The following is a 24,795-nucleotide window of genomic DNA, read 5'->3' as shown; positions in this document are numbered from 1 at the left end:
ATCACAAATCGTGGTCCATAAGTTCGTCCTGTATCACAAATCGTGGTCCATCAGTTTGTCCTGAATCACAAATCGTGGTCCATCAGTTCGTCCTGTATCACAAATCGTGGTCAATAAGTTCGTCCTGTATCACAAATCGTGGTCCATCAGTTTGTCCTGTATCACAAATCGTGGCCAACAGTTCGTCCTGTGTCACAAATCGTGGTCCATCCGTTTGTCCTGTATCACAAATTGTGGTCCATCAGTTCGTCCTGTATCACAAATCGTGGTCCATAAGTTCGTCCTGTATCACAAATCGTGGTCCATCAGTTTGTCCTGTATCACAAATCGTGGCCAACAGTTCGTCCTGTGTCACAAATCGTGGTCCATCCGTTTGTCCTGTATCACAAATTGTGGTCCATCAGTTCGTCCTGTATCACAAATTGTGGTCCATCAGTTCGTCCTGTATCACAAATTGTGGTCCATCAGTTCGTCCTGTATCACAAATTGTGGTCCATCAGTTCGTCCTGTATCACAAATTGTGGTCCATCAGTTCGTCCTATATCACAAATTGTGGTCCATCAGTTCGTCCTGTATCACAAATTGTGGTCCATCAGTTCGTCCTGTGTCACAAATCGTGGTCCATCCGTTTGTCCTGTATCACAAATTGTGGTCCATCAGTTCGTCCTGTATCACAAATTGTGGTCCATCAGTTCGTCCTGTATCACAAACTGTGGTCTATCAGTTCGTCCTATATCACAAATTGTGGTCCACCAGTTTGTCCTGTATCACAAATTGTGGTCCATCAGTTTGTCCTGCATCACAAATCGTGGTCCATAAGTTCGTCCTGTATCACAAATCGTGGTCCATAAGTTCGTCCTGTATCACAAATCGTTGTCCATCAGTTCGTCCTGTCACACAAATCGTGATCCATAAGTTCGTCCCGTATCACAAATCGTGGTCCATCAGTTCGTCCTGTATCACAAATCGTGGTCCATCAGTTCGTCAGTGTCATTTATAGACTAGAGTGGAACATTGCCCGTGATGCGTGACCATCTTTGGACCAATGATTGGTTTCTTGTGTCCTTTGACCACTGAGAGCGTCACAACGGAATATCCATCAAAGTATTCCACTTCTCTCTACTTCCCTCTATGGTCCATGCAGATTCCAAACACAAACCGTGGAGCTCGGAAAAAAGGCAAAATTATTTCCTTGGCATTCATATTGTTTCATCAAGAGGTATCGAGAGCGGTACTCACAGCATGACGTGGTAGGTGAGCGCCCAGCCCCGCGGTCTCTCCAGCACGTTGTAAAAGTTGTTCTGGAAGCGACGGTAGCGCGCGCTCCGTCGGCCCGAGCGGCCGGACCCAGAGGTCTTCCCCAGCAAACTGAGTCGCCACGATTGCGGATCGGGATCCATAATGCCCACGGTGTCCCGAGGTCGCGGCGCGCCAGGCAACGGCGTCATCACGAGTCCCCGGGGTGTCGCCCCGACGGCATTTGCGGCCATGACCTCGACACGAGGTCTCAGCACCAGTTTCTCGGGGAGCCTCGACTCGTTTCCCACGTGTACGTCCTCCTCCCAAAGGTGCTCCTTGTCGGACCTGTGCGACCGGTGCATCGGTCGGTCGGGTTTGCCATAGCCCTTCCCGGGGGCCGCGGCACTCGGGCCGATCGCCGCGCTCCTCGCGCTTTAACTTAACGACGAGTTCGACATGGATCGCGGACGCGAGATCGAGCGACGACAGACGGAGTCGCATGCGACGGGAACGGTCGTTTTGCGCTTTGCGTGCGGAGATCTAGTGTCTGGAGATCGCTCACCGGTCGCACATGCACAGCGGGCTGGGCTACGAGGTCTCTCCTCCTCCCCTCGGTTTCACTCTGACGCTTCACTGGAGCCCCTCGTGGAACACCCATAGCTCACTCGGTGAGAGTCGTGGGGGAGGAGAGACAGGAGGACCAGGGGGAGGGGTGGGGACAGAGGAAGAAAGACCATGTAAGAGAATAACGGAGAGGTGGAGTTGAGGGGTAATTAAGGGTAAGGAACTTTAGAACATAGATGGTGGGGGTTACAGGGAGGGACCATGGTGGGGGTCTAGTACCTGCGGTGTACCCTTTCTCCCGCTCTCCATAGTTCTATAAACAAAGATGTAAGTAACACTCACACTTCGGTTCAAGTTTCATATCAAAGTAAAACATCTTCAATTGTGGGGGTTCCGAAGGTCGAACTTCATGTTTAAGTTACAAGTATCGGATCTTGAGTAATCTCAAATAAAGAGCAAGACCCCTTCATTGTCTGGATTCGTCAGAACACACGATAACCGAAACGAACTAATTAATTAATTGATTAATTAAATTAATACTTTTTCCCAAAATTCAAATTCTCAGGGATATTGGACATATATCACACTTATCAGTCCCGCCATTTTCTCATACGTCCTCTTCTTCTTCCCACAAAAATTACCCTCGCCTGAGGAAGAGGGTTTTGCATTTGAGTCCGTTTGTTTGTCTGTCTGCCTGTTTGTCCGCGCAGGATAAATATGATTTTCTCTGCAACCATTGGTCCGATTGACAGGAAATTTTCACCACAGGTGCAACTCCACCTGTAGAATTTTCTAATGATAATTATGACGTCATAGGTAACGTGGTTCGGCCGCCATCTTGGAAAAACCAAAAAACGTTGCACCTTGATATCTCTGAAAGCGCTGCATAAGAAAAATTGAGACATGGCTCATTGTAAAGAACTCTCCATGGGGAATAAAATATGTTAATGATGATATCATGGGTGCCTCCATTATGATGTCATAATTCGACAAGTACAAAACTTCATCCTATCAAGATGAAATTTCTTGAGCGTCATGTAGGCATAAATTGGTGGAGAAAAAAAATAATGATGACGTCATAGGTCACGTGGTTCGGCCGCCATCTTGAAAAAACCGAAAACATTTGCACCTCTATATCTCCGAAAGCACTGCACAGAAAAAATTGACATGGCTCATTGTGAAGAACTCTCCATGTGGAATAAAATATGTTAATGATGATGTCATAGGTGCCTCTATCATGTCGTCATAATTTGACAAGTACAAAACTTCATCCGATCAAGATGAAATTTCTTGAGCATAATCTAGGAATAAATTAGTTTTGAAAAAAACATAATGACGTTATGGGTTACGTGGTTCGGCCGCCATATTAGTTTTAGCACAAAAGCCTTTAAAACCACTGAAAATACATTCTGACGAGGGTTTGCAATCTCTGATTGCTCTTTCTTGTTTATTTAATGTGATGTGGGTGTAGCGCAGGCATGGTCGGATGGCCTCCTCATGCGTCAAATTTCCTTGTTGACACGAACAGGTCCACATTAATGTAGATAGACAGACGGACTGGGACAGACAGACAAAACAAACTCGATCACAATGACAAGCTGCAGTGGTCGCAGGTGCGGCTATTCATGTATCGATATAATTAATCGATCCATTGGTAAGTTGTTACTCCTGAGTACCATAGCAGGTTCAAGACCTCTAATCAACAACCAAAGCAGCTGCAGATCACGCTAGGGGTCCATTGAGCACTGGATCATTCATTCGTGGCCCTGGTGAGTCGCAGCAACTCCAGGTGTGCATCACGGGTGTAGGACATTTCCCCCCACCCCTGTCAATCCCCCCATCCCCCTGTCATATTCCCCCCTGGACATATTCCCTCCCCGGACACATTCCCCCCCCTGACATATTCCCCCCCCCCCCCCCTGTCATATTCCCCCTCGCATATATGAAACTTTACCACCAGTAAATTTATCGCATTATATTCGTTTTCTTTGAGGGGCATTTAGAAGTTGAATAGACTATAACTAACTAGCGGGGATAAATTGGTTGATATAGGTCTGATTTAAAACGGATAATTTTCACGGGTACTGGTGCACTGGAGATGTGTGGATTACAACTTTTTAGTTTACTAACCCTAACCCTGAAACTTTACCACCTAACCTAACCTAACCCTAACCCCCTAGGTTTTGTTAACCCATTTTATATCTAGGGGGGGGGGCAATATGTCAGAGGGGGGGAATATGTCCAGGGGGGGAATATGACAGGGGGGGAATATGACAGGGGGGGCGGGGGGGGACATTGACAGGGGGGGAATATGACCGTACACCGTGCATCACATTGCACCTGCTTATTTACTATACATGAGTCTGAGAGGTCGGTGGTTCAAACCCCTGGCGAGTCGTACCAAAGGTAGGCTACCTGCTGATTTAAAAAGGATGGAGCAGGCTTTGTGGGGCCGACCCTGATGGTAATGGCGTCCACCTCCGTCCAGGTTCCTTGTAAAAGGACTCGTGTTTTTTTTTTTAACCTTCGCCACCGAATGTGGACGGAGGTTGTGTTTTCACACCTACCTACCTACCTGTAAGTAGGATATCTGAAAAAGTTATGGATGAGTTATAACAAAATTTGGTGGATGAGTTGTTTAGGCGACAACAACAAGCAGATTCAATTTTGGTTCAGGTCCGAATCCAGATCCGGTTTATCAGTGGGATACAAAACGTAACCTGTTCAACCTGGCGGAGGTATGTGCTCTACCGAGTACCGTTCTAGTTGTTATTACTATTTAATGCTCTGCGCTCTCTTGTGACGCCGAAGTGTCTTCGAGCGAGACGGGAATGTCAAATTTGACAAAGGGACGTGTGCACGCAGTGGCCTTCCCTTTTTGAAAGGTGTCATCGGATCTTTAACAGATGACAGCAGATAGGATAGTCAGCTTGACGTCTCCTCCGGATTGGAAGCAGAAAGGACTATATACATTTAATACAATTAAGGAAGTGATTATAAGGGGATTTGATAGAGATGTTAGAGATAATGAAGGGAATAAGAGTGGAGAAGAGTCTTTCAGCACAATAGACAGTGATAGGACAAGTTGGGACAGTAAGGCAGGGGGAGGATCTTTCAGTTAGAGTAGTTGTGCATGGAATATGGTCTCCGTCATAAGGTAGTGGCAGAAGAAAGAGTATATTGGTTTAAATTGGAGTTAAATTTACCATTGGAGATAGAGGGGTGTAGCCACAAATGCAGGACTTATCGGTTACTTGATGTTGGTGCAGCACAGGCATAGTGGACCAAATGTCCTCATCCTCCGCCAAAGTCCCTTGTTATTAAAAGTTGGCTGGCAGGATAGATTAGCCTCTTCGAGGTATGCACACCTGCCTCCGAGTTTCCCAGCCTGGGTTCGAATCCCGACCCAGGTATAAACTGCCATCTTGGTGTTTTATAGACAAGGTGATGCATCGTCGTGTGTCTTCCTTCGGACGGACGTAAAGCTGTACGTCCCATCTCCAAGCATTAGTCGGTGCACGTTGAAGATCCTCAACCTTTCACGAGAAAGAGGTGAGTTATCACCTGCACGCTCACCCAATTCTTCCCCCGAATGTGCCAGTCCAACAATCGATCGCCAACAACGTTCCATTTCCACCTGCAGTATTTACCACCGATTTATAAATCAAGGTTGTTGAGAGTTGTGGGTCTTTGAATTCCTCGAGTACCGTCTTGTCCATCGCAGTAAACGGTCCACCTGGCTGCGACTTAGTCGCAACAACCTCCTACCCAGGGCACCCAATTTAGCAACCGACCTTTTCAACCTAATTGAGGTGACGAGCTGCAAAGCGCACCCCCATGTGACAATGGATGAGTCAAAGAAACCCCAGGGAGAAAAATTAGTTTCACAAAACTATAAACAATGGATGAATTACACGGAAAGCGGAAAACATCAAATTTAGAAACAGGTAAACCAAACCGATACGTCGGGCATCATTAATCTGGGAATTTTCGATCTAAATCAGGGATTCGGCCTTCGATTAAATGGAAAAACAATCAGGACATTAATGAACCTCACTTAATATTCACACTCAGTAGTGAAGAGGGGGGAGGGGGACAAACCCCCAAAAAACGAACGAACTATAAATTCCAATCAAGTCTCGAATTCTGCAAATCATCTTTAAAAGTAGAAAATGGAAGAGAGCTATAGATAGATTGTAGATAAATTACAATTTTCATCATTTCTTCTGGGGAATTATTTCTCCTTTTGAAGACACAAGAGCGTGATATGAAATACAGGGTGTCCGTAACTTCGAACCTGGTGAAACTTCGAACTTTTAAAACTTTCGATGTACACGTGATAGAAACGAACTATTATAAATGGTACCTGAAAGCGTAATTACCTCCGCCATCGAAGGTGGATGCACGTTATGTTTCACTTCTGTCTGCTTGGCTGCGAGCATGATGTCTGAAAGAGTTGTGCACGGATCCGGACGAAACTTGGTGGACAGGTTGGGTGTGTCATGAGTACGAATCGATTCGATTTTGGTGAAAATCGGGATACGAGAATTATTTAATTTTTAAGCGATTCTTCACAATTGAAAGATTAGGCCAAAAGCAAAATAAAGCACGATATCCCAAAAGGTAGTGGACGGATAATGACAAAACTAGGTGGATGAGTTGGTTCGGTGACAGGAACACGCCAATTAGATTTTGGATAAATCTGGATCTACATCCGGCCTATCAGTGGGATACAAAACGTAAACTGTTCAGCCTGGCAGAGGTATGCGCTCCACCAAGCGCCCTTCCAGTTAATAAAGTATTTATTCGGTAGGTTCAAATTTTTAGACTTCAATATAACCGTCATATTTCATAATAAATCGTTCAATCCGATTGTCCAAGTTTTTTTTTTTTTTGTATACAAGATCGAGGCTCGTGAAAGAGCTGACATTAATCACACAAAAAGTCAAACCGACACATAAAACACAAAAAATAAGGGGAGCGGTAGACAAGATGGGGAGAGAGGGGGAAGGACACAAATACAACATTTGAGAGCAGGGACATCGAGAGATCTGTGGGAGAGAGAGGGCTTGGGGGGAGGTGGGAGAGGTATAAAACATATGGACACTGCAAGGACTTCCAGGAAAGAAGTTGGAATTTCAAAAAAGTGGATCTGGTGTGAATTAGCGGGGGTAGAAAAAAATCAAGGTTTTGGATGGGGGAAGATAAGACATGGTGGTGAACAGCTGTTTTAAAGACCTGGAGGGAGGAGTGGGATTGAAGGGACTGGGGGAGTTTGTTCCAGAGGTGGGAGAAAAGAGGAAACATTGTTGAAAACATTCTCCAGTTGCTCCTGAGAAATTCTGATTTTGTGATCGAAGACTTAAGTTAATCTAAAGAACGTGGTTTCGATGATCAAACAGCACTTTCACCGAGCCACACCAAATGTATTCCAATGCGGCAAACGTCAATCGTCCAATGGGTCAGGCAAACGAGGTGGCCAAGAAAGACGGGACTTTCAAAATGATGTAATCCATCCCCAGAACGGTGAGCGCTTACGCCCATAACCCCTTAGCAGCAATGTTGATCATATCATGCATGTGCAATAAGGATTGTTAGCGAAAAAAGCTCACAAAGAATCTGAAATAATAAAAAAAATACTTGGAAAAGTACCTTAGAGAAAGGGAAGTGCATCTGCATAACAAAATAGTTGGAGAACTTCCTCAGCTTATCCAAAACACTGAGATCTTGCCGCTTTCCATACTGCAAAATGAACAGGTGCAAGGCCCGAAGTGCAGTGGTAGACAAAGTAGAAGTAGTACACAAAGATTGTAGCCTGGCACGTTCTAAAAAACCCGCCGACGGATCACTACCAGTGAATGGACTTGTGGGAGTGCCTCCTGTGTTAATGGACGTCTGCAATTGGAAACATGATGCTGTGCGTCATTACCAACAGAGCAATGGCTACCCACTCATCGACAATGAACATCTTGACGACATGAAAATACACGAATCTTGTGCCAGCTATGATTCACATGGGAGCAAGACATACCAGGAAGACTTCCCTGAGGTAGACAATACAGTTCATGATACGTCCACAACGTTTTGAAATATCGTGCTGTGTAGTTTTTGGCATTTTATCAATGGTGAAGAATCACTTAAAAAATTCAGGTTTGAGTGCTTCTTAATAGCGATGGGAAGATCAATGGACATTTATATATTTTTGTGAGTACGATTTGCATCCAGGAACATAACAGTTATGGTTATCCATTTTGAAATTGAAGAAGAGGAAAACTCGTTTAAATGCTGAATATTGTTGCGTTTGTGGGGGTAGGCAATGAAATACCTTAGTCCAGGTAGAAGTGCATAGATTACCATGTTACATATGTCGCAATGAAGAAGAAGAACCCACATGTACCATCGTATGGAATCCGTTAGACCGTATGTCGCGTAAGTATAATTGTCCTCATGACAAGGGGTGGGGTTATGTTAATTAGTTAGGGATTAAGAGTAATCCCCTGTATGTAATCGCCTCTGTACTTTTCCCCTTGTTCCTTTATGACACACACCACACCAGCCATGCATGCTGCACCTAAAATAAACATGAAATAAAACCAACCGGAACAGGACATTGAACAATAACGCTGGTGCCGCCACCTGCCACATCGCAACATCAAGCAGGCAGGTCCGTGAGGCCACGCACCGAAGAGCAGTGATTGGTCCAGTATTGTTGAGTGATGAGAGGGACTCGCTGATTGGAGCACGCATGGGGATCGTCGGATGACATCAGTCTTGAGAATAAAAGACTTGAGTCCTGACATTTTGTCCTCTTGGGCGAGGGACACCAAAAAGGAACAGTCGCATATTACGCTCTTGTGCAAGGGACATTGAAAAGGAACAGTTGCATATTACCCTCTCGTTGGGACATTGGTCACGAACGGTCACATATACCTCTTGGCTTTGGGGTTCGGTGAAGAACAGTCGGGTTCATTATCTCTCTTAGGTCCTGGCTTTCGTAACGAGCAGACTTGATCATTTACTCCTCTTGCGCCAGGGACATTGGAGTCGGCATTTTATATCATAAAGCTTGGCCCGTAGCTTCGTGACGACTGAGGGCCGTGCCGAGTGAACCGGAGAGAACCATGGTGCTGTTTGGAGCAGACGATGGGGAGGGATTTTTGCCTGCTTGTTTCACGCACGGAGGCTGGAGTGAGAAAACTGTGCGCCCAGGGCCTGTGTGTTTCCCGCGCAGAGGCGCCGGGCCTGTGACTATTTCCGACGGGGTTCAAGAGCCACTCGGAGCTAAGTACCAAAAGGCATGTATTTTTTTACTGTCTTTCTTTTATATTTCCCCTTGTGTTGTATACGAGTCTGTATGGGGTTGCTCCATTTGGGAATGTTTTCGATTTCTTATTTTAATTATTAGACTCGATTAGATTCAATTATTAGATTTTATTTATTATTTTAATTATTATTCGAATTTAAGGTTATGATTAGAGGTTTTTCATTTAGGAATGCTCGTTTACTGTGCATTTCATGTTCCCTGGCATTTATTTTCATTAAACCTGTTTTTATTGTACATTTTAATTCCGTGTCGGGTTTAAGTCGATTATCCAGGTTCGAAGACTGTGTTTTAAAGGAACCACTATCAAAAACCGCAGGCCATGGTGGTGAGATGTGCTCTGGAGACTGGAGTCCTGGCTGAGGGTGTTACACTTTTGAATGTGTGCCCAGCAGTGGTGGGGGGGGGGGGGGGAGAGGGGGGGATGGGGACACAAACAGCGTAGACAGCATAGACAAACGCGCACCACGGAGGCCCCCGATCATGTACCACGTGCAATGCCAATAGCACTTAACATACAAATAACAAGACCCAATCACGTCTCTCACGCATCATTGGTTAAAAAACGTGATTGGGTTTACCTTTTCTTGGTTGCTATATGCAGCATACTTTGGATGGAAGAGCATTGGGGTTAATTATGGAAATTATAGCCCCCTGGAGTAATTAAGTGAGAGCAGATTTAGTTTGTATACACGGTCGAGGCTCATGGAAGAGCAGCAGAGCAGGGTACTCAGCATTGGCCGGTGCTGTTCTAATCCTGTTGGCATTATGAAGATACACTACTCACAATAAGTTAGGGATATTGACAGGTTATTCGGTGTTGTTGATTTTGTGTATTAATTATGTTGAAAAAAGTTGTTGGTCCTAATTCTATGGTTATTAATGTGTGAAAAAAACACAGCATTCTTGATTTCAATAGCCTAACCCTAACCCCTATAAAAAAAAAAAAAAACTCACTCCCACAATATCCCTAACTTATTGTGAGTAGTGTATTTCAGCATATAAAGAAAAGACGCCCGAGATCTTCCACATCCGACCAATCCTTCATTTTCCACCCGAGCGATTTTCCAATTTTCCCTCCAATTTTCAAAACTTTCGGCTAAAAACGGATGGATTTAATTAATGAGCAGGATTTTCTAAATCTATTTCAGGATTTCTTTTGAAACCAGTTTGTATAAATGCCCATGAGGAGGGGATGCGATGTTCGATCTATTTTTAAGCATTGATCCCAATATAGTTGAGGAGGAGGTGGAGGTAAGAGAACATCTGGACACAAGTGACCACCAGTGTGTGCAACTATATTGTTGAGATGGAGTTCAGGGCAGGAAAGTTCCGGAAGACAAATTTTGCCGTATGAGAGTTGGGTGCTTTCGGAGGGGGGACAAGGAGGATGTGGAAGGTCCCCCTTCGTTGGTTGTCCCCACTAACTATGCATCAGCAGCAATTCCTCCATGACTCCATCCTCCTGGAGCCTAAATTCCCTCTTCAATTTCCATTGCAAACATTTCTGCTCCCTTTCTGTTTATAATAATAATAATAATAATTCATTTATTTTGTATAGCGCTTTTCCAGAAGCCCAAAGGCGCTTTGACAGAGTGGAAAACATAATGCATAACAATACATGAAAACAACAATTGCAAAAAGACAAGAATCAAGAAAACAAACAGCAGCGATATACGGCATATATATAAGACAAGAATCAAAAAGACAAGACAAGAATCAATAGGGAAATATTTAAAGCAAAAGGAGGGAGAAGGAGAAGAGATAGTCAGGGGTTAAATGCTGTGGGTTGAATGTTGAATGCAGCGTTGAACAGGTGGGTCTTTAGTGATGTTTTGAATGTGGTGAGTGAGGAGGAGTCTCTGATGGTGTGAGGTAGTGAGTTCCAGAGGGTGGGAGCAGCGATGGAGAAGGCCCTGTCCCCCCAGGATCTGAATTTGGTCCGGATGGAGGGGGTCAGGAGGTTGGTACCAGCAGAGCGGAGGTTGCGGGTGGGAGTGTGTCTGGAGAGGAGGTCAGCCAGGTAGGATGGGGCCAGGTTATGGAGGGCTTTGTATGTCAAGAGGAGGATTTTGTACTGGATTCTCTGGGGGATGGGGAGCCAGTGAAGCTTGTAAAGGACGGGGGTGATGTGGTCACGGGTCCGGGAATGAGTGAGTAGACGGGCAGCGGAGTTCTGAATGTATTGGAGTTTATTGGTGATTTTTTAGGGTGAACCATAGAGGAGGCTATTGCAGTAGTCCAGACGGGAGGTGATGAAGGCGTGGATGAGGGTTTCTGCAGCCGTGGAGGAGCGGGATGAGCGGAGACGGGCAATGTTTTTCAGGTGAAAGAAGGCTGACTTTGTGATCTGTTTAGTGTATTTGTCGAAGGAAAGGGTTTGGTCAAAGATGACGCCAAGATTCCGGATGTGAGGGGAGGTGGATACTGGGATACCGTCGATGTTGAGGGCAAAGTTATGGGTGGATTTTGTGAGCGTTTTTGGGCCAATGATGATTATTTCAGATTTATCACAGTTAAGCTTGAGGAAGTTGATTTGAAGCCAGGATTTTATTTCAGTGATGCAGTTTGTCAGGATAGAGTGGGTGTCGGTGGAGACGGACTTGGTGGAGATGAAAAGCTGGATGTCATCGGCGAAGCAGTGGAATTGGAGACCATGACGGCGGATTAAGTGACCGAGCGGGGACAGGTAAAGGATGAAGAGGAGGGGGCCAAGAACTGAACCTTGGGGGACACCTTGGGGGAGGGGAGCAGTGGGGGATTTGCAGTTATTGATGGAGATGAACTGGCATCTGTCAGAGAGGTATGATTTAATCCAAGAGAGGTCAGTGCCGGTGACGTTAAAGGTGGATTCAAGTCGGGTGAGGAGGATAGTGTGATCGATGGTGTCAAAGGCAGCGCTGAGGTCGAGGAGGACGAGAATGTTGAGGTTGCCAGCGTCAGAGGAGAGGAGAAGGTCGTTGGTGATTTTGAGGAGAGCAGTTTCAGTACTGTGGTTGGAGCGGAATCCGGATTGGAATGTTTCATACAAGTTATTGGCAGAGAGATGATGTTTGAGTTGAGTGGCTACAGCGCGTTCCAAAACTTTTGACAGAAAGGGTAGGTTGGAGATGGGTCTGAAGTTGTTTAGGGTGTCAGGGTTTAGACCAGGTTTTTTTAGAATGGGGGTAACAGCAGCAATTTTGAGGGAAGGTGGGACGATGCCTGTAGACAGGGAGGAGTTTATTGTTGCAATGATAAGTGGAGAGAGAGCAGGGAGGGAGGCTTTGACAAAGCTGGAGGGGATGGGGTCAAGAGTGCAGGTGGCAGTTTTCATTCCTATGAGGAGTTCAGAGAGGTCAGTAGGAGAGATTGGGGAGAACCGAGACAGGGGATGGCAGGACAAGGGGGGGCAGGTGGTTGGAGGGGGAGCGGGTGCGGCGGTGGTCAAGCTGTTGTAGATGTTGTCAATTTTGCGTTGGAAGAAAGAGAGGAAGGAGATGCAGTTGTCTACTGTGAATGACTGGGTGGTGGTGTTCAGGGGGCGGAGGAGTTTGTTTATTGTCGAGAAGAGTGCTTTTGGGTTTCCGGAGCCAGAGTGGATAATTTGAGAGTAGTAGGCAGAGCGGGCGCGGGAGAGGGCATCTTTGTAGTGTTGTATGTGGTCCTTGTAGGCTTGGGAGTGAACTGTGAGACCCGTTTTATTGCGGAGTCTTTCAAGTTGGCGAGCACGAGTTTTCATCAGGTGGAGTTCAGGGGTAAACCAGGGAGCAGAATGGGTGAAAGAAACTGTTTTGGTTTTTACAGGCGCAAGCTGGTCAAGGCAGGAGGAGAGAGTGTGGTTGTAGTAGTCAGTGAGGTCGGAAGGGGTGTGGAGGTCAATGAAGGGAGAAGTGGACATTTTTTCAGAGAGGGTGGATCAGAATGAGGTAGGTGAAAGAGCGTTTAGCTTACGGAAGTTGATTGTGCGATAATGCCTTGGTGTTGGGGCGGGGATGTTGATGGTCAGAGTGATGGCTAAGTGGTCAGAGAGGGTGAGGTCGGAGCCATAGAGATGGTGCAAATTTAATCCAGTGGAGCAGACAAGGTCCAAAATGTGACCACGGATATGGGTAGGAAAGTCGACATGTTGAGTGAGGTTAAAGCAGGTGAGTAAATCAGTGAAGTCAGTGGTTATTGTGGAGTCAGTGGAGTCCATGTGGATATTGAAATCACCAAGGAGGAGGATTGAGGGGGAGAGGGAACATAGCTGGGTCAGAAAGTAGGAGAAGTCAGACAGGAATGATGGGTGTGGTTTGGGAGGGCGGTAGACGACAGCCATGACTGACTGCGTGTGACCAGAGAGTTTTAAAGCCAGGTGTTCAAATGATGGAGCAGATGAGATGGAGATGAGGTTGGTCTTGATGTCTTGACGGTGGATAACGGCAATTCCACCACCTCGGCCCTCCGAGCGTGGTTTATTGACGTAGGAATATCCATTGGGTGTGGTGAGGTTGAGTGTGTAGTAGTCCAGAGGTTGTTGCCAGGTTTCGGTGAGACAGAGAAAGTCCAGTTTGTTATCCAGGATGTATTCGTTCAGGATGAGGCATTTATTGTTGAGGGACCGGGTGTTGAACAGGGTGAGCTTGATGTTGTTTTGAACAGCAGGGATGAATTCAGGTGATTTAGCCAGGGTTCGTAGGCAAGAGGTGCGATCGTGTGGGTTGCTGTGACCAGGTGCGCTGGGACGAAGAGTGAGAGTGCGCTGAGCCGACCAGAGGACGGGGATGGAGTGACCTGATTGCAAATAAACAAACTTGCGACCGGAGCCACGGTGAATGTACCTGGGTCGTCGGAGGAGTCCATTTGATTTGATGGCAGAGATGCATGATGGGGTGAAGCGGGTATTGAGCAGAAGAAGCCTTGCGGCGGAGTACTTCAGAGCCATGCCAGGCAGGAGCGAAGGGACGAGTACGAGGCCAAGGTCGAGGAGGCAAAGCGGCAAACGCAGCGGCAAACGCAGCGGCAAACGACTGCAGCCGCTAATCAAGACCACAGCGGCAAACAAGGCCACAAGGCCACAAGGCCACCGGCAAACAAGGCCACGGCCACAAACAACGGGAGCGGGCCTTTCGATTCCGTATTCCGTACCATCAAAAGCAGATTCCGTTATCCAGCCGGAGAACACGCGGCACGTGCGGGTGTGAAAAGGCAGGACAGGTGTGAGATGTCAGGTCAGAAAAGTAGAAGCAGACCCTGTACATCCATCCAGTCGGAGAAGCGGCGAATATGCAACGCCAGCGTCCTCTCGCAACCGAACCCGGACTGTTTAGACTATTGTCTTCAATGTGGAAATGCTCCCTTTGCCTCCAAAGTCTCCGAGTGCTATGAAAACTCAAATCCATGCTGCCCACAGCATTTCTCCAACCACAGGTTAACATATATCATGCTACGTCTTAAATTCCTCACCATCGAACTCTGGGGTGAATCACAGAAAATGTTGTATTCAACGCTTTGCCTCAATGAGTGTTTAGAACATTGGCACCCACTTGCACCACCATGAACCATCGAAACATAAGCCAATAGTCCATCAATATCCCTCACCCCCACACCCATCTCAAACAACACCAAATCCCATTTGCTTGATCCTTGCCACAAAATAGAGGCCACATACTCGAGAGCCTCAACTCTGACAAAACCCATCTAACTACGACCCAAGAAACTCTCAAAGACACCATGCTCAGACCAACTGTCGGTAACCAAAGTCAATCCCAGTTGAAGCGCCAGAAGCGTGGGCCAGGCCGCCAGCGAAAGCCGGGCCGACCCTCTCTCCCAAGCCCTGAATTTTCGCCATCAAAACTGAATTTTTAAAGTGATTCTTCACCACGGATAAAATGCCAAAAACTACACAGCACGATATTTCAAAACGTTGTGGACGTATCATGAACTGTAGTGTCTACCTCAGGGAAGTCTACCTGGTATGTCTTGCTCCCATGCGAATCATAGCTGGCACAAGATTCGTGTATTTTCACGTCGTCAAGATGTTCAGTCGATGAGTGGGTAGCCATTGCTCTGTTGGTAATGACACACAGCATCATCTTTCCAATTGCAGACGTCCATTAAATAATCGTCCATGATCACAGGAGGCACTCCCACAAGTCCATTCACTGGTACTGATCCGTCGGCGGTTTTGGTAGAACGTGCCAGTCTACAATCTTTGTGTACTACTTCTACTTTGTCTACCACTGCACTTTGGGCCTTGCACCTGTTCATTTTGCAGTATGGAAAGCTGCAAGATCTCAGTGTTTTGGGTAAGCTGAGGAAGTTCTCCATTTTGTTGTGCAGATGCACATCCCTTTCTCGAAGGTACTTTTCTAAGTATTTTTAGGATGATTTCAGAATCTTTGTGAGCTTTTTCAGCTAACAATCCTTATTGCGCATGCATGATAAACGGAAACTGGACACCTCGTTTGCCTGATCTGTCCCCATTGGACTACATTTGCTGTGGCTCGGTGAAAGTGCTGTTTGATCATCGAAACCACGTTCTTCAGATTAACTTAAGTCTTCGATCACAAAAACAGAAATTGTCAGGAGCAACTGGAGAATGTTTTCAACAAGTTGGACAATCGGATTGAACGATTTATTATGAAATATGACGGTTATATTGAAGTCTAAAAATTTGAACTTTTTCGAATAAATACTTTATTAACTGGAAGGGCGCTTGGTGGAGCGCATACCTCCGCCAGGCTGGACAGTTTACGTTTTGTATCCCACTGATAGGCCGGATCTAGATCCAGATTTATCCAAAATCGAATTGGTGTGTTCCTGTCACCTAACCAACTCATCCACCTAGTTTTGTCATTATCCGTCCACTACCTTTTGGGATATCGCGCTATATTTTGCTTTTGACCCAATCTTTCAATTGTGAAGAATCGCTTAAAAATTAAATAACTATCGTATCACATTTTCACCAAAATCGAATCGATTCGTACTCATGACACACCCAACCTGTCCACCAAGTTTCGTCCGGATCCGTGCACAACTCTTTCAGACATAATGCTCGCAGCCAAGCAGACAGAAGTGAAACATAACGTCCGTCCACCTTCGATAGCGGAGGCTGACTCCACGGCTTCAACTCTGTGATTTGGCAGATGTGGGTTATTGACCCTTGGATGCTGTTTGGTCACTGCCTTTTAGTTGCTCTGGATCTCTTGGCCTTCATAGCCTTCTGCATTACAACGTGCTGATCTAAATTCGACCTTAATTAATTTGCTTACACAGAACAGGGAGAATTTGCTATCGCTTTTTACCCCTCAGCCCAAATTGGGCTAAGGGGTATTGTCGTCACGGGCGTCCGTCAACTTTTGGTTTCCGTCAATTTCAAGGAGAACGGCTTGTCCGATTAAATCCATTTTTGCAGTGTGTGTTGGGGGTGAGTAGAGGAAGGTTCGTTTCGAAAATGGGCGCGCTGCGATTTTCAATACGACCGCCACGGCAGCCATTCGGGCATCCGGCAACTTTTGGTTTCCGTCAATTTCGAGCGGAACGGCTTGTCCGATTAAATCCATTTTTGCAGTGTGTGATGGGGGTTAAGTAGAGGAAGGTTCCTTTCTAAAATTGGCGCCCTGCGATTTTCAATATGGCCGCCACGGCAGCCATCTTGAAATTGGTTTCCGTCAATTTCAAGCAGAACGGCTTGTCCGATTAAATCCATTTTTGCAGTGTGTGTTGGGGTTGAGGAGAGGAAGGTTCCTTTCGAAAATGGGCATGCTGCGATTTTCAATATGGCCGCCATGGCAGCCATCTTAAAATTGGTTTCCACCATGCATGGGCAAGGGGTTACGCCCGCTTTGCGGTGCTATTTATATTTTTTGTATACACGATCGACGCTCGTGTAAGAGCTAACATTAATCACAAAAAAAACAAGGGCAATCAGATTGCAGACCCTCTCCAGGACGTTTTTTCAGTGGTTTTTAAGGCTTTTGTGTAAAAACAAATATGGCAGCCAAACCACGTGCCAATGACGTCATCGTTATTATTATTTTTCTCCATCAATTTATCCCAAGATGATGCTCAAGAAATTTCATCTTGATTGGATGACGTTTTGTACTTGTCGAATTATGACCATAATGGAGGCACCCATGACATCATTAACATATGTTATTCCACATGGAGTGTTCTTTACAATGAGCCATGTCTCAATTTTTTCTATGCAGCGCTTTCGGAGATGTAGAGGTGCAAAGTTTTTCGTTTTTTCCCAAGATGGCGGCCATACCACGTGACATAATTATGACGTCATAATTATAATTGAAAAATTATACAGGTGGAGTTGCACCGATGATGAAAATTTCCTGTCAATCGACCAACGGTTGCAGACAAAATCATTTATTCTGGGCGGAAAAACAGACTCCAATGCAATACCCTCTCCTCTCGCGAGGGTAATAAAGGGACACATAAAACATAATAAAGGGAGCGGGAGAAAATATGGGGAGAGAGGGAAGCACACAAGTACAACAATAGAGAACAGGGACATTGGGAGATCTGTGGGAGGGAGAGGGCTTGGGGGGAGGAGGCATGGGAATGGGGTGGGGGTGACGGTGGTGGGAGAGGTATAAAACACATGGACACTGCTGGGACTTCCAGGAAAGAAGTTGGTATTTCAAAAAGGTGGATCTGTGGGTGAATTAATGGGGGCAGAAAATATCAAGGTTTTGGATGGGGGAAGATAAGAGATGGTGGTGAACTGCTGTTTTAAAGACCTGGAGGGAGGAGTGGGATTGAAGAGAGTGAGGGAGTTTGTTCCAGAGGCAGGAGAAAAGAGGAATGAAAGAGTGAAGGTGAGCAGGGAGTCTTGATTTTGGCAATTTCACCAGAAGAGGGTTGCTGGCATATCTTGTGCACCTGGAGGAATATTTGGGGAACAGAGCACAGACAGAGCTGGGGAGCTAGGCCGGAGAGGAGGCAGACAAAGACCACCTACCTGCCTGTGGTGAGTGAGTGAAAGACCCTCAGTCAGCTTAATCAAGGGAGATTACAATGATTCTGAAAGCTTTGGTTTCAACAGCGTGAAGCCGAGCTAATTGTGAGGCAGCAGCACCAGCCCAGAGGGGAGAGCAATATTCCATTGAGCTGCGGCTGAAAGCCTTGTATGTGGTGAGGAGCTCAGGTCTGGCAGGCAAGGAAAGCCTTCACACGATGGGGGATGCCCAGTCGGCAACTGGCTTTGGAGGTCAGCTTGGAAATGTGGTTTTCTCAGAAAAGATCATGGCAGACAGCGAGACCCAAAAACTTGAGTGACAGAACTTCGTGGAGATAATTGTTGAGAAAGTATATAGGATTGTCCAGTCGGTCTTTTCGGAGAGACATCGTGTTACGGAATCGTCACTTCCGTTGTTGTGGTTTTCATCCACTGTAAACATTTTTGATCCCATGTACTATTATTGTTGTCGTTTGAGGGAAATAGAGCTTACTATTTTCAAAAGGTAAAAAAGTTAATGTTTTAAATGAAACCGGAACCGGACGACGACGAAGAGGAAGAGGAGGAAAATAAGGTGGAGCGAGAGAGTCGGACAAGAAGGCTAGCTGCTTCGAGGTCTGGAGCGAACGTTGGCGAACTAGAGTCACTAGTGAACTTAGGATTTCCCAGGAAAGGGATTCCTGCGAAAGAGTTATCGCTGTGACAGATCAACCTGCGTGACAGGTTTTGTGGTCGATTCCGGAGAGAATCATCAGAGTGCCATTACGCCTCGAGAACGGGCCATCGGCCATTTTGACTCACGCGCTTTGCACATCGCGCAAGGTTTTTCGCTTCGCTTCAACCATTTTCACCGCATCCAGACGTTTATCGTGTGTGTGTGCGTGCGTGTGTGTGTGTGTGTGTCTGTGTGTCTGTGTGTCTGTGTGTGTGTGTGTGTGTGTGTGTGTGTGTGTGTGTGTGTGTGTGTGTGTGTGTGTGTGTGTGTGTGTGTGTGTGTGTGTGTGTAAAACGTGGATTTTGAAGGTAAATCTGCGGTTCGCCGGTTTGGAGCCATGAAACGTCCATACATGAGGGTGTGATTTCCCAGTCGCCTGGAGGGCGCCTTTGGATTTCCCCGTCGCCTTGAGGGCAGCCTTGCACAGCTTTGGCCTCGTGACTGTGACTGTCATCCGAACGGGATTCTGGTCTCGATACGACATCATACGGACGATCGCTGGAGTGGATCGACTTTGGCTTGAAGCCGGAATCAACTTTGGCTTGAAGCCGGGAATAGAGACATTGGGAATGTTCTTCTTTTCGCTCACTTGGAGCACATTGAGTTATATTGTACGAACCTAATGGTACCATCATGGGAAATATATATTGGTTGTACAATTGATTACTATTGTTGTTGTACTGTTATTCTTGTGTGATCTTAATACAATATTTGTTTGTTGGTAACAATTGGTGTGGCTTCACCATTGATCTTTGACATACAGAATAACACATTTTTCTGCCGTGACTCCTCTCGGGGCTCGGAGGTACACCGTGACCGGGGTTTGGGGAGGAGCACGTAGCAATAGTAAGAGTGTGAGATTTGTCAGAATTGAAAGACATGTTCCACTTGTTTGACCAATCTGTGATTTTGTCCAGGTCTACAGAGAGTGAGGAGGCTGCAGACTGCCGATCTGAGGGATGAGGTATGGAGCGGCAGAGACTGGAGTCATCAGCAAAGAGACAGAGAGGATTTTCAAGAGAGTCGGAGAGATCATTGATGAAGACCAGAAAAATCACAGGGCCAAGAACACTGCCTTGGGGAACAGCAGCCTGAACAGGAAGGGGAGATGAGAGAAATCCATTTAGGGCCACATTGACTACAACCAGAGAAAAAGTCCGCAAGCCATGTGTGGAGATTTCCATGGATACCATAAGAGGAGAGTTTGGTGAGCAGAGCGGGGTACCAGACCATATCGAAGGCATGTGATATGTCAAGGGAGACAGCTCTGATTTCCTGTTTGGCATCGAGTACCTCCATCCATTGTTGAGACAGCAGAAGCAACATGTCAGAGTAGAGTGACCTGGTGTGAAACCAAGTTGATGATCAGAGATCAAGCCATTGGAGAAGAGGAAGGATTTGATATCCGAGGCAATGATGGATTCCATTACTGCTGATAATTGGGAGCAGGCTGATTGGTCTGTAGTTGCAAGGATCTGTTTTTGCACCTTTTTTGTGTAAAGCGGTAATGTTGGCTGATTTTGAAGCTGATGGCAGATGACCTTGAACAAAAGAGAGGGTGAAGAGAACAGAGAGAGGGTGTGAAAGAGCGGCAGAGCAGGATTTTAGGACCTGTGACCTGATGCCGTCTGGTCCAGTTGCAGAAGCAGAGTCGAGGTTTGACAGAAACTTCTCCACCTTGTCAGGAGAGGACACAGAGTCCAGGAGCAGCTGGGTATGACTGGGTAAGGAGGGTACAGAGAGAGGCGGGTTTGGGACATAAGATTTTCAGGCAAACACAGAGTTGAGGCAATCAGCTTTTTCACGTGCGGACTCAGCTGTGTAGCCATTTGAGGTAAGGTAAGGGAGGGTTGGAGGGGGACAAACACCAGAAGAAACAGATTTGACTAGACGTCACCAGGATTTGGAAGAGGGAGACAGGTTTGAGAGTTCAGTCTTGAGAGTAGAGATAGAGTGTTTCCTGGCTCTCCTGACGGTAGACACACACTTATTCCGGACTTTGTAAAAGGAAACGAGATTGCGTTCAGTTGGATTTGCCTTCCAGGAGGCGAAGGCAAGTTGTTTCAGGGCAATTGAGTCACCACAAGATTCAGTGTACCATGGATGGGAGGAAGGGTATGACAACTGAAGACGGTATGGGCTAAATATGTGCATGAGAGAGAGCAATTTACTTTGGAGGAATTCCCAGGATGAGTTGATGTCAGAGACAGTAGAGATGGGAGACCAGTCCAGATGAGTGGCTGCTTGAAGACCGTCCCAGTCGGCCTGAGTGAAATGCCAGACTCGTCGATGCTGATGAGGCTCTGAGAATAGCCAGAGAGATGTCCACTTCAAGAGCATTTGGTCAGATGAACCGATTGGAGCAGAAGAAAAGCAGCAGATATTTGTAGGGAAGTTTGTCATAACCAAGTCTAGAAGAGAAGATGCTCCATTGACTTTTTTTTCTTCTTTTTTTGTTGTATACAAGATCGAGGCTCGTGAAAGAGCGAACATTAATCACACAGAAAGACAAACCGACACATAAAACAAATAACATCGGGAGCGGTAGACAAGATGGGGAGAGAGGGGGAAGGACACAAACACAACATTTGAGAGCAGGGACCGAGACATGGAAACATCGAGAGATCTGTGGGAGGGAGAGGGCTTTGGGGGGGAGGCATGGGAAGGGGGGGGGTGGGAGAGGTATAAAACATATGGACACTGCCAGGACTTCCAGGAAAGAAGTTGGAATTTCAAACAAGGTGGATCTGGGGTGAATTAGTGGGGGTAGAAAAGATCAAGGTTTTGGATGGGGAAAGATAAGAGATGGTGGTGAACAGCTGTTTTAAAGACCTGGAAGGAGGAGTGGGATTGAAGGGAGTGTGGGAGTTTGTTCCAGAGGTGGGAGAAAAGAGGAATGAAAGAGTGAAGGTGAGCAGAGAGTCGAGATTTCAGCAGTTTAACCATCAGAGGGTTGCTGGCAGATCTTGTGCGACTTATAGGAATATTTGGGGGACAGAGCACAGAGAGAGCTGGGGGAGCAAGGCCGGAGAGGAGTCGGTAGAAGACAGAAAGACCACCTACCTGCCTGCGGTGAGTGAGTGAAAGGCCCTCAGAGATAGCTTCATCGCGGGAGATTCCAATGATTCTGAAAGCTTTGGTTTCAACAGCGTGAAGCCGAGCTAGGTGTGAGGCAGGAGCACCAGCCCATTGGGGAGAACAGTATTCCATTGAGCTGCGGATGAAAGCCTTGTATGTGGTGAGGAGCTCAGGTTTGCCTAGGAAGGACTTCGCACGACGGAGGATGCCCAGTCGGCGACTGGCTTTGGAGGCCAGCTTGGAAATGTGGTTTTCCCAAGAAAGATCATGGCAGATAGTGAGACCCAAAAGCTTGAGCGACAGAACTTCTTGTAGAGGATTGTTGAGAAAGTAGATGGGAGGGTTGTCCAGTCGATCTTTTCAGAGAGACATAGTAAGAGTGTGAGATTTGTCAGGATTGAAAGACATGTTCCACTTGTTTGACCAGTCTGTGATTTTGTCCAGGTCTTCAGAGAGTGAGGAGGCTGGAGGCTGCAGACTGCCGATCTGAGGGAAGAGGAATGGAGCTGCAGAGAGTGGAGTCATCAGCAAAGAGATAGAGAGGATTTTCCAGAGAGTCAGAGAGATCATTGATAAAGACCAGAAAAAGCACAGGGCCCAGCAGACTGCCTTGGGGAACTCCAGCCTGAACAGGAAGGGGAGATGAGAGAAATCCATTCAGGGCCACATGTCGACTACGACCAGAGAGGAAGTCCGCAAGCCATGCATGGAGATTTCCATGGATACCATAGGAGGAGAGTTTGGTGAGCAGATCTGGGTGCCAGACCGTATCGAAGACACGTGATATGTCAAGGAAGACAGCTCTGATTTCCTGTTTGGCATTGAGGACCTCCATCCATTGTTGAGACAGCAGAAGCAGCATGTCCACAGTGGAGTGACCTGGTCTGAAACCAAATTGATGATCAGAGATCAAGCCATTGGAGAAGAGGAAAGAATTCATATCCGAAGCAATGATGGATTCCATGACTGTGCTGATAATTGGGAGCAGGCTGATTGGTCTGCAGTTGCAAGGATCTGTTTTTGCACCTTTTTTGTGGAAAGCGGTAATGTTTGCTGATTTCCAGGATGCTGGCAGATGACCTTGAGCAAAAGATAGGGTGAAAAGAACAGAGAGAGGGTGAGATAGAGCGGCAGAGCAGGATTTTAGGACCCGTGGGCTGATGCCGTCTGGTCCAGTTGCAGAATCAGAGTCGAGGTTCGACAAAAACTCCTCCACCTTGTCAGGAGAGAAGGACACAGAGTCCAGGAGCAGTTGGGTTCGACTGGGAAAGGTGGGAACAGAGAGATGGGTTTGAGACTAAAGATTTTGAGGCAAACACAGAGTTGAGGCATTCGGCTTTGTCACGTGCGATGTCAGCTGTGTGGCCACTTGAGGTAAGGGAGGGGATGGAGGGGGAACAAACACCAGAAACGGATTTGACCAGACGCCACCAGGATTTGGAGGAAGGAGACAGGTTTGAGAGTTCATTCTTGAGTGAGGAGAGATAGTGCTTCCTGGCACTCCTGAGGGCAGACACACACTTGTTCCGAGCTTGGTGGAAGGAACTGAGATTGCCTTCAGTTGGATTCGCCTTCCAAGAGGCAAACGCAAGTTGTTTCAGGGCAACTGCCTCACCACAAGATTCAGTGTACCATGGAAGGGAGGAAGGGTAAGACAACTGAAGACGAGATGGGATAAATCTGTGCATGAGAGAGAGCAGTTTGCTTTGGAAGAATTCCCAAGAAGAATTGATGTCAGAGGCAGTGGAGATGGGAGACCAATCCAGATGATTGATGGCTGCTTGAAGACCGTCCCAGTCGGCCTGAGGGAAATGCCAGACTCGTCGACGCTGAGGAGGCTCTCTGAGAATGGTGAGAGATATGTCCACTTTGACAAGCACATGATCAGAAGAACCGATTGGAGCAGAAGAAGAGCAGCAGACATTAGCAGGGAAGTTTGTCATAACCAAGTCGAGAAGAGAAGATACTCCATTGGCTGAGATCCGGGTCGGGAAATTGACAGATTGTGTCAATCCCAGTGAGTCACAGAAGTCCTTTGCTGAGGTGCCATGACTGGTGAGAGAGGAACCCACACCCAACCAGGTGGCATGATGACAGTTGAAGTCACCACATATGAGGAAGAGAGAGTTGGGATGAGTGGATAGCAGTTCGTCCATGTTGTCAGACAGTGAAATGTAAATGGAGTCATCACTGTTTGGGGGACGGTACAGAACACATATGAACAAAAGGTGGGAGCGGAGAGGAAGCCATAGCCAGAGGTACTCCTGGGGGTGAGGAGGAGAGGGCAGTGCAAGGAGAGTGAGGAAGAGAGTTTTTGATAAAGATAGCCACCCCACCACCAGGACGAGGCTCAGGTCTATCATACCGGAGAAGGGAGTAACCAGGAAGAGATATTAAGGAATCAGAGACATCTTGAAGGAGGAAAGTCTCTGTTAAGCAGATGAAGTCTGGATTGTCAGAAGCAACCTGTATGGAGAGATCAGTCAGGTTTGAGCGAAGGCCCCGGATGTTTGAGGTCCATACCGTTAATGAAGAGAGAGGGGGAGCATCGGGTACAGGACAGGGGAGGGGAGGAGTAGGGTAAGATGAAGGATGAGAGTGGGAGGTAGGGAGAGCAGTTGATAGTGTGTCAGAGATTACAGAAGAGTTCCAAGAAAAGGAAGGATGAGGAGGATGAAAGGTTTGATGGTGAAGGGATGAGGCACAGTGAGGGGTTGTTTGAGGGGGGGGGGGGGGGGAGGAAAGTAGAAGGTTGTGGGGGGGGGGGTGGAGGTATGAGATAGAAGGGAGACGAAGTGGGGAGGAGGCAGCTTTGAGGAGGAGGGGGGAGGAGGGAGATTTGGAGAGAAATGGTATGGGGGGAGATTTGAATGGGAGGGGTTGGGGTGGGGGGGTTTTAAAGGGGAGGAGTGAGGGGGGAGTTTAGGAGGGGAGGGGTGAGTT

The 24,795-nt window shown here is 46.8% G+C and overlaps 1 protein-coding gene across 1 annotated transcript in view; it reads right to left on the bottom strand.

Moving 5' to 3' along the window:
- Positions 1–2,097, bottom strand: part of LOC137436602 (potassium voltage-gated channel subfamily KQT member 4-like) — a 281,048-nt gene extending 278,951 nt beyond the window's left edge. The window contains exon 1 of the mRNA XM_068130541.2: positions 1,240–2,097. Coding sequence (XP_067986642.1) covers positions 1,240–1,601 — 362 coding nt within the window. The 5' untranslated portion in view covers positions 1,602–2,097. The remainder of the gene's footprint in view (positions 1–1,239) is intronic.
- Between the last annotated feature and the right edge of the window lie 22,698 nt (positions 2,098–24,795).

Source organism: Myxine glutinosa, chromosome 11 (assembly GCF_964187855.1).
Source record: "Myxine glutinosa chromosome 11, kmMyxGlut1.1, whole genome shotgun sequence".
NCBI classification, from domain to species: Eukaryota; Metazoa; Chordata; class Myxini; order Myxiniformes; family Myxinidae; genus Myxine; species Myxine glutinosa.
The sequence above is the reverse complement of the archived record's forward strand: the minus strand, read 5'-3'. Positions and strand labels throughout refer to the sequence as shown.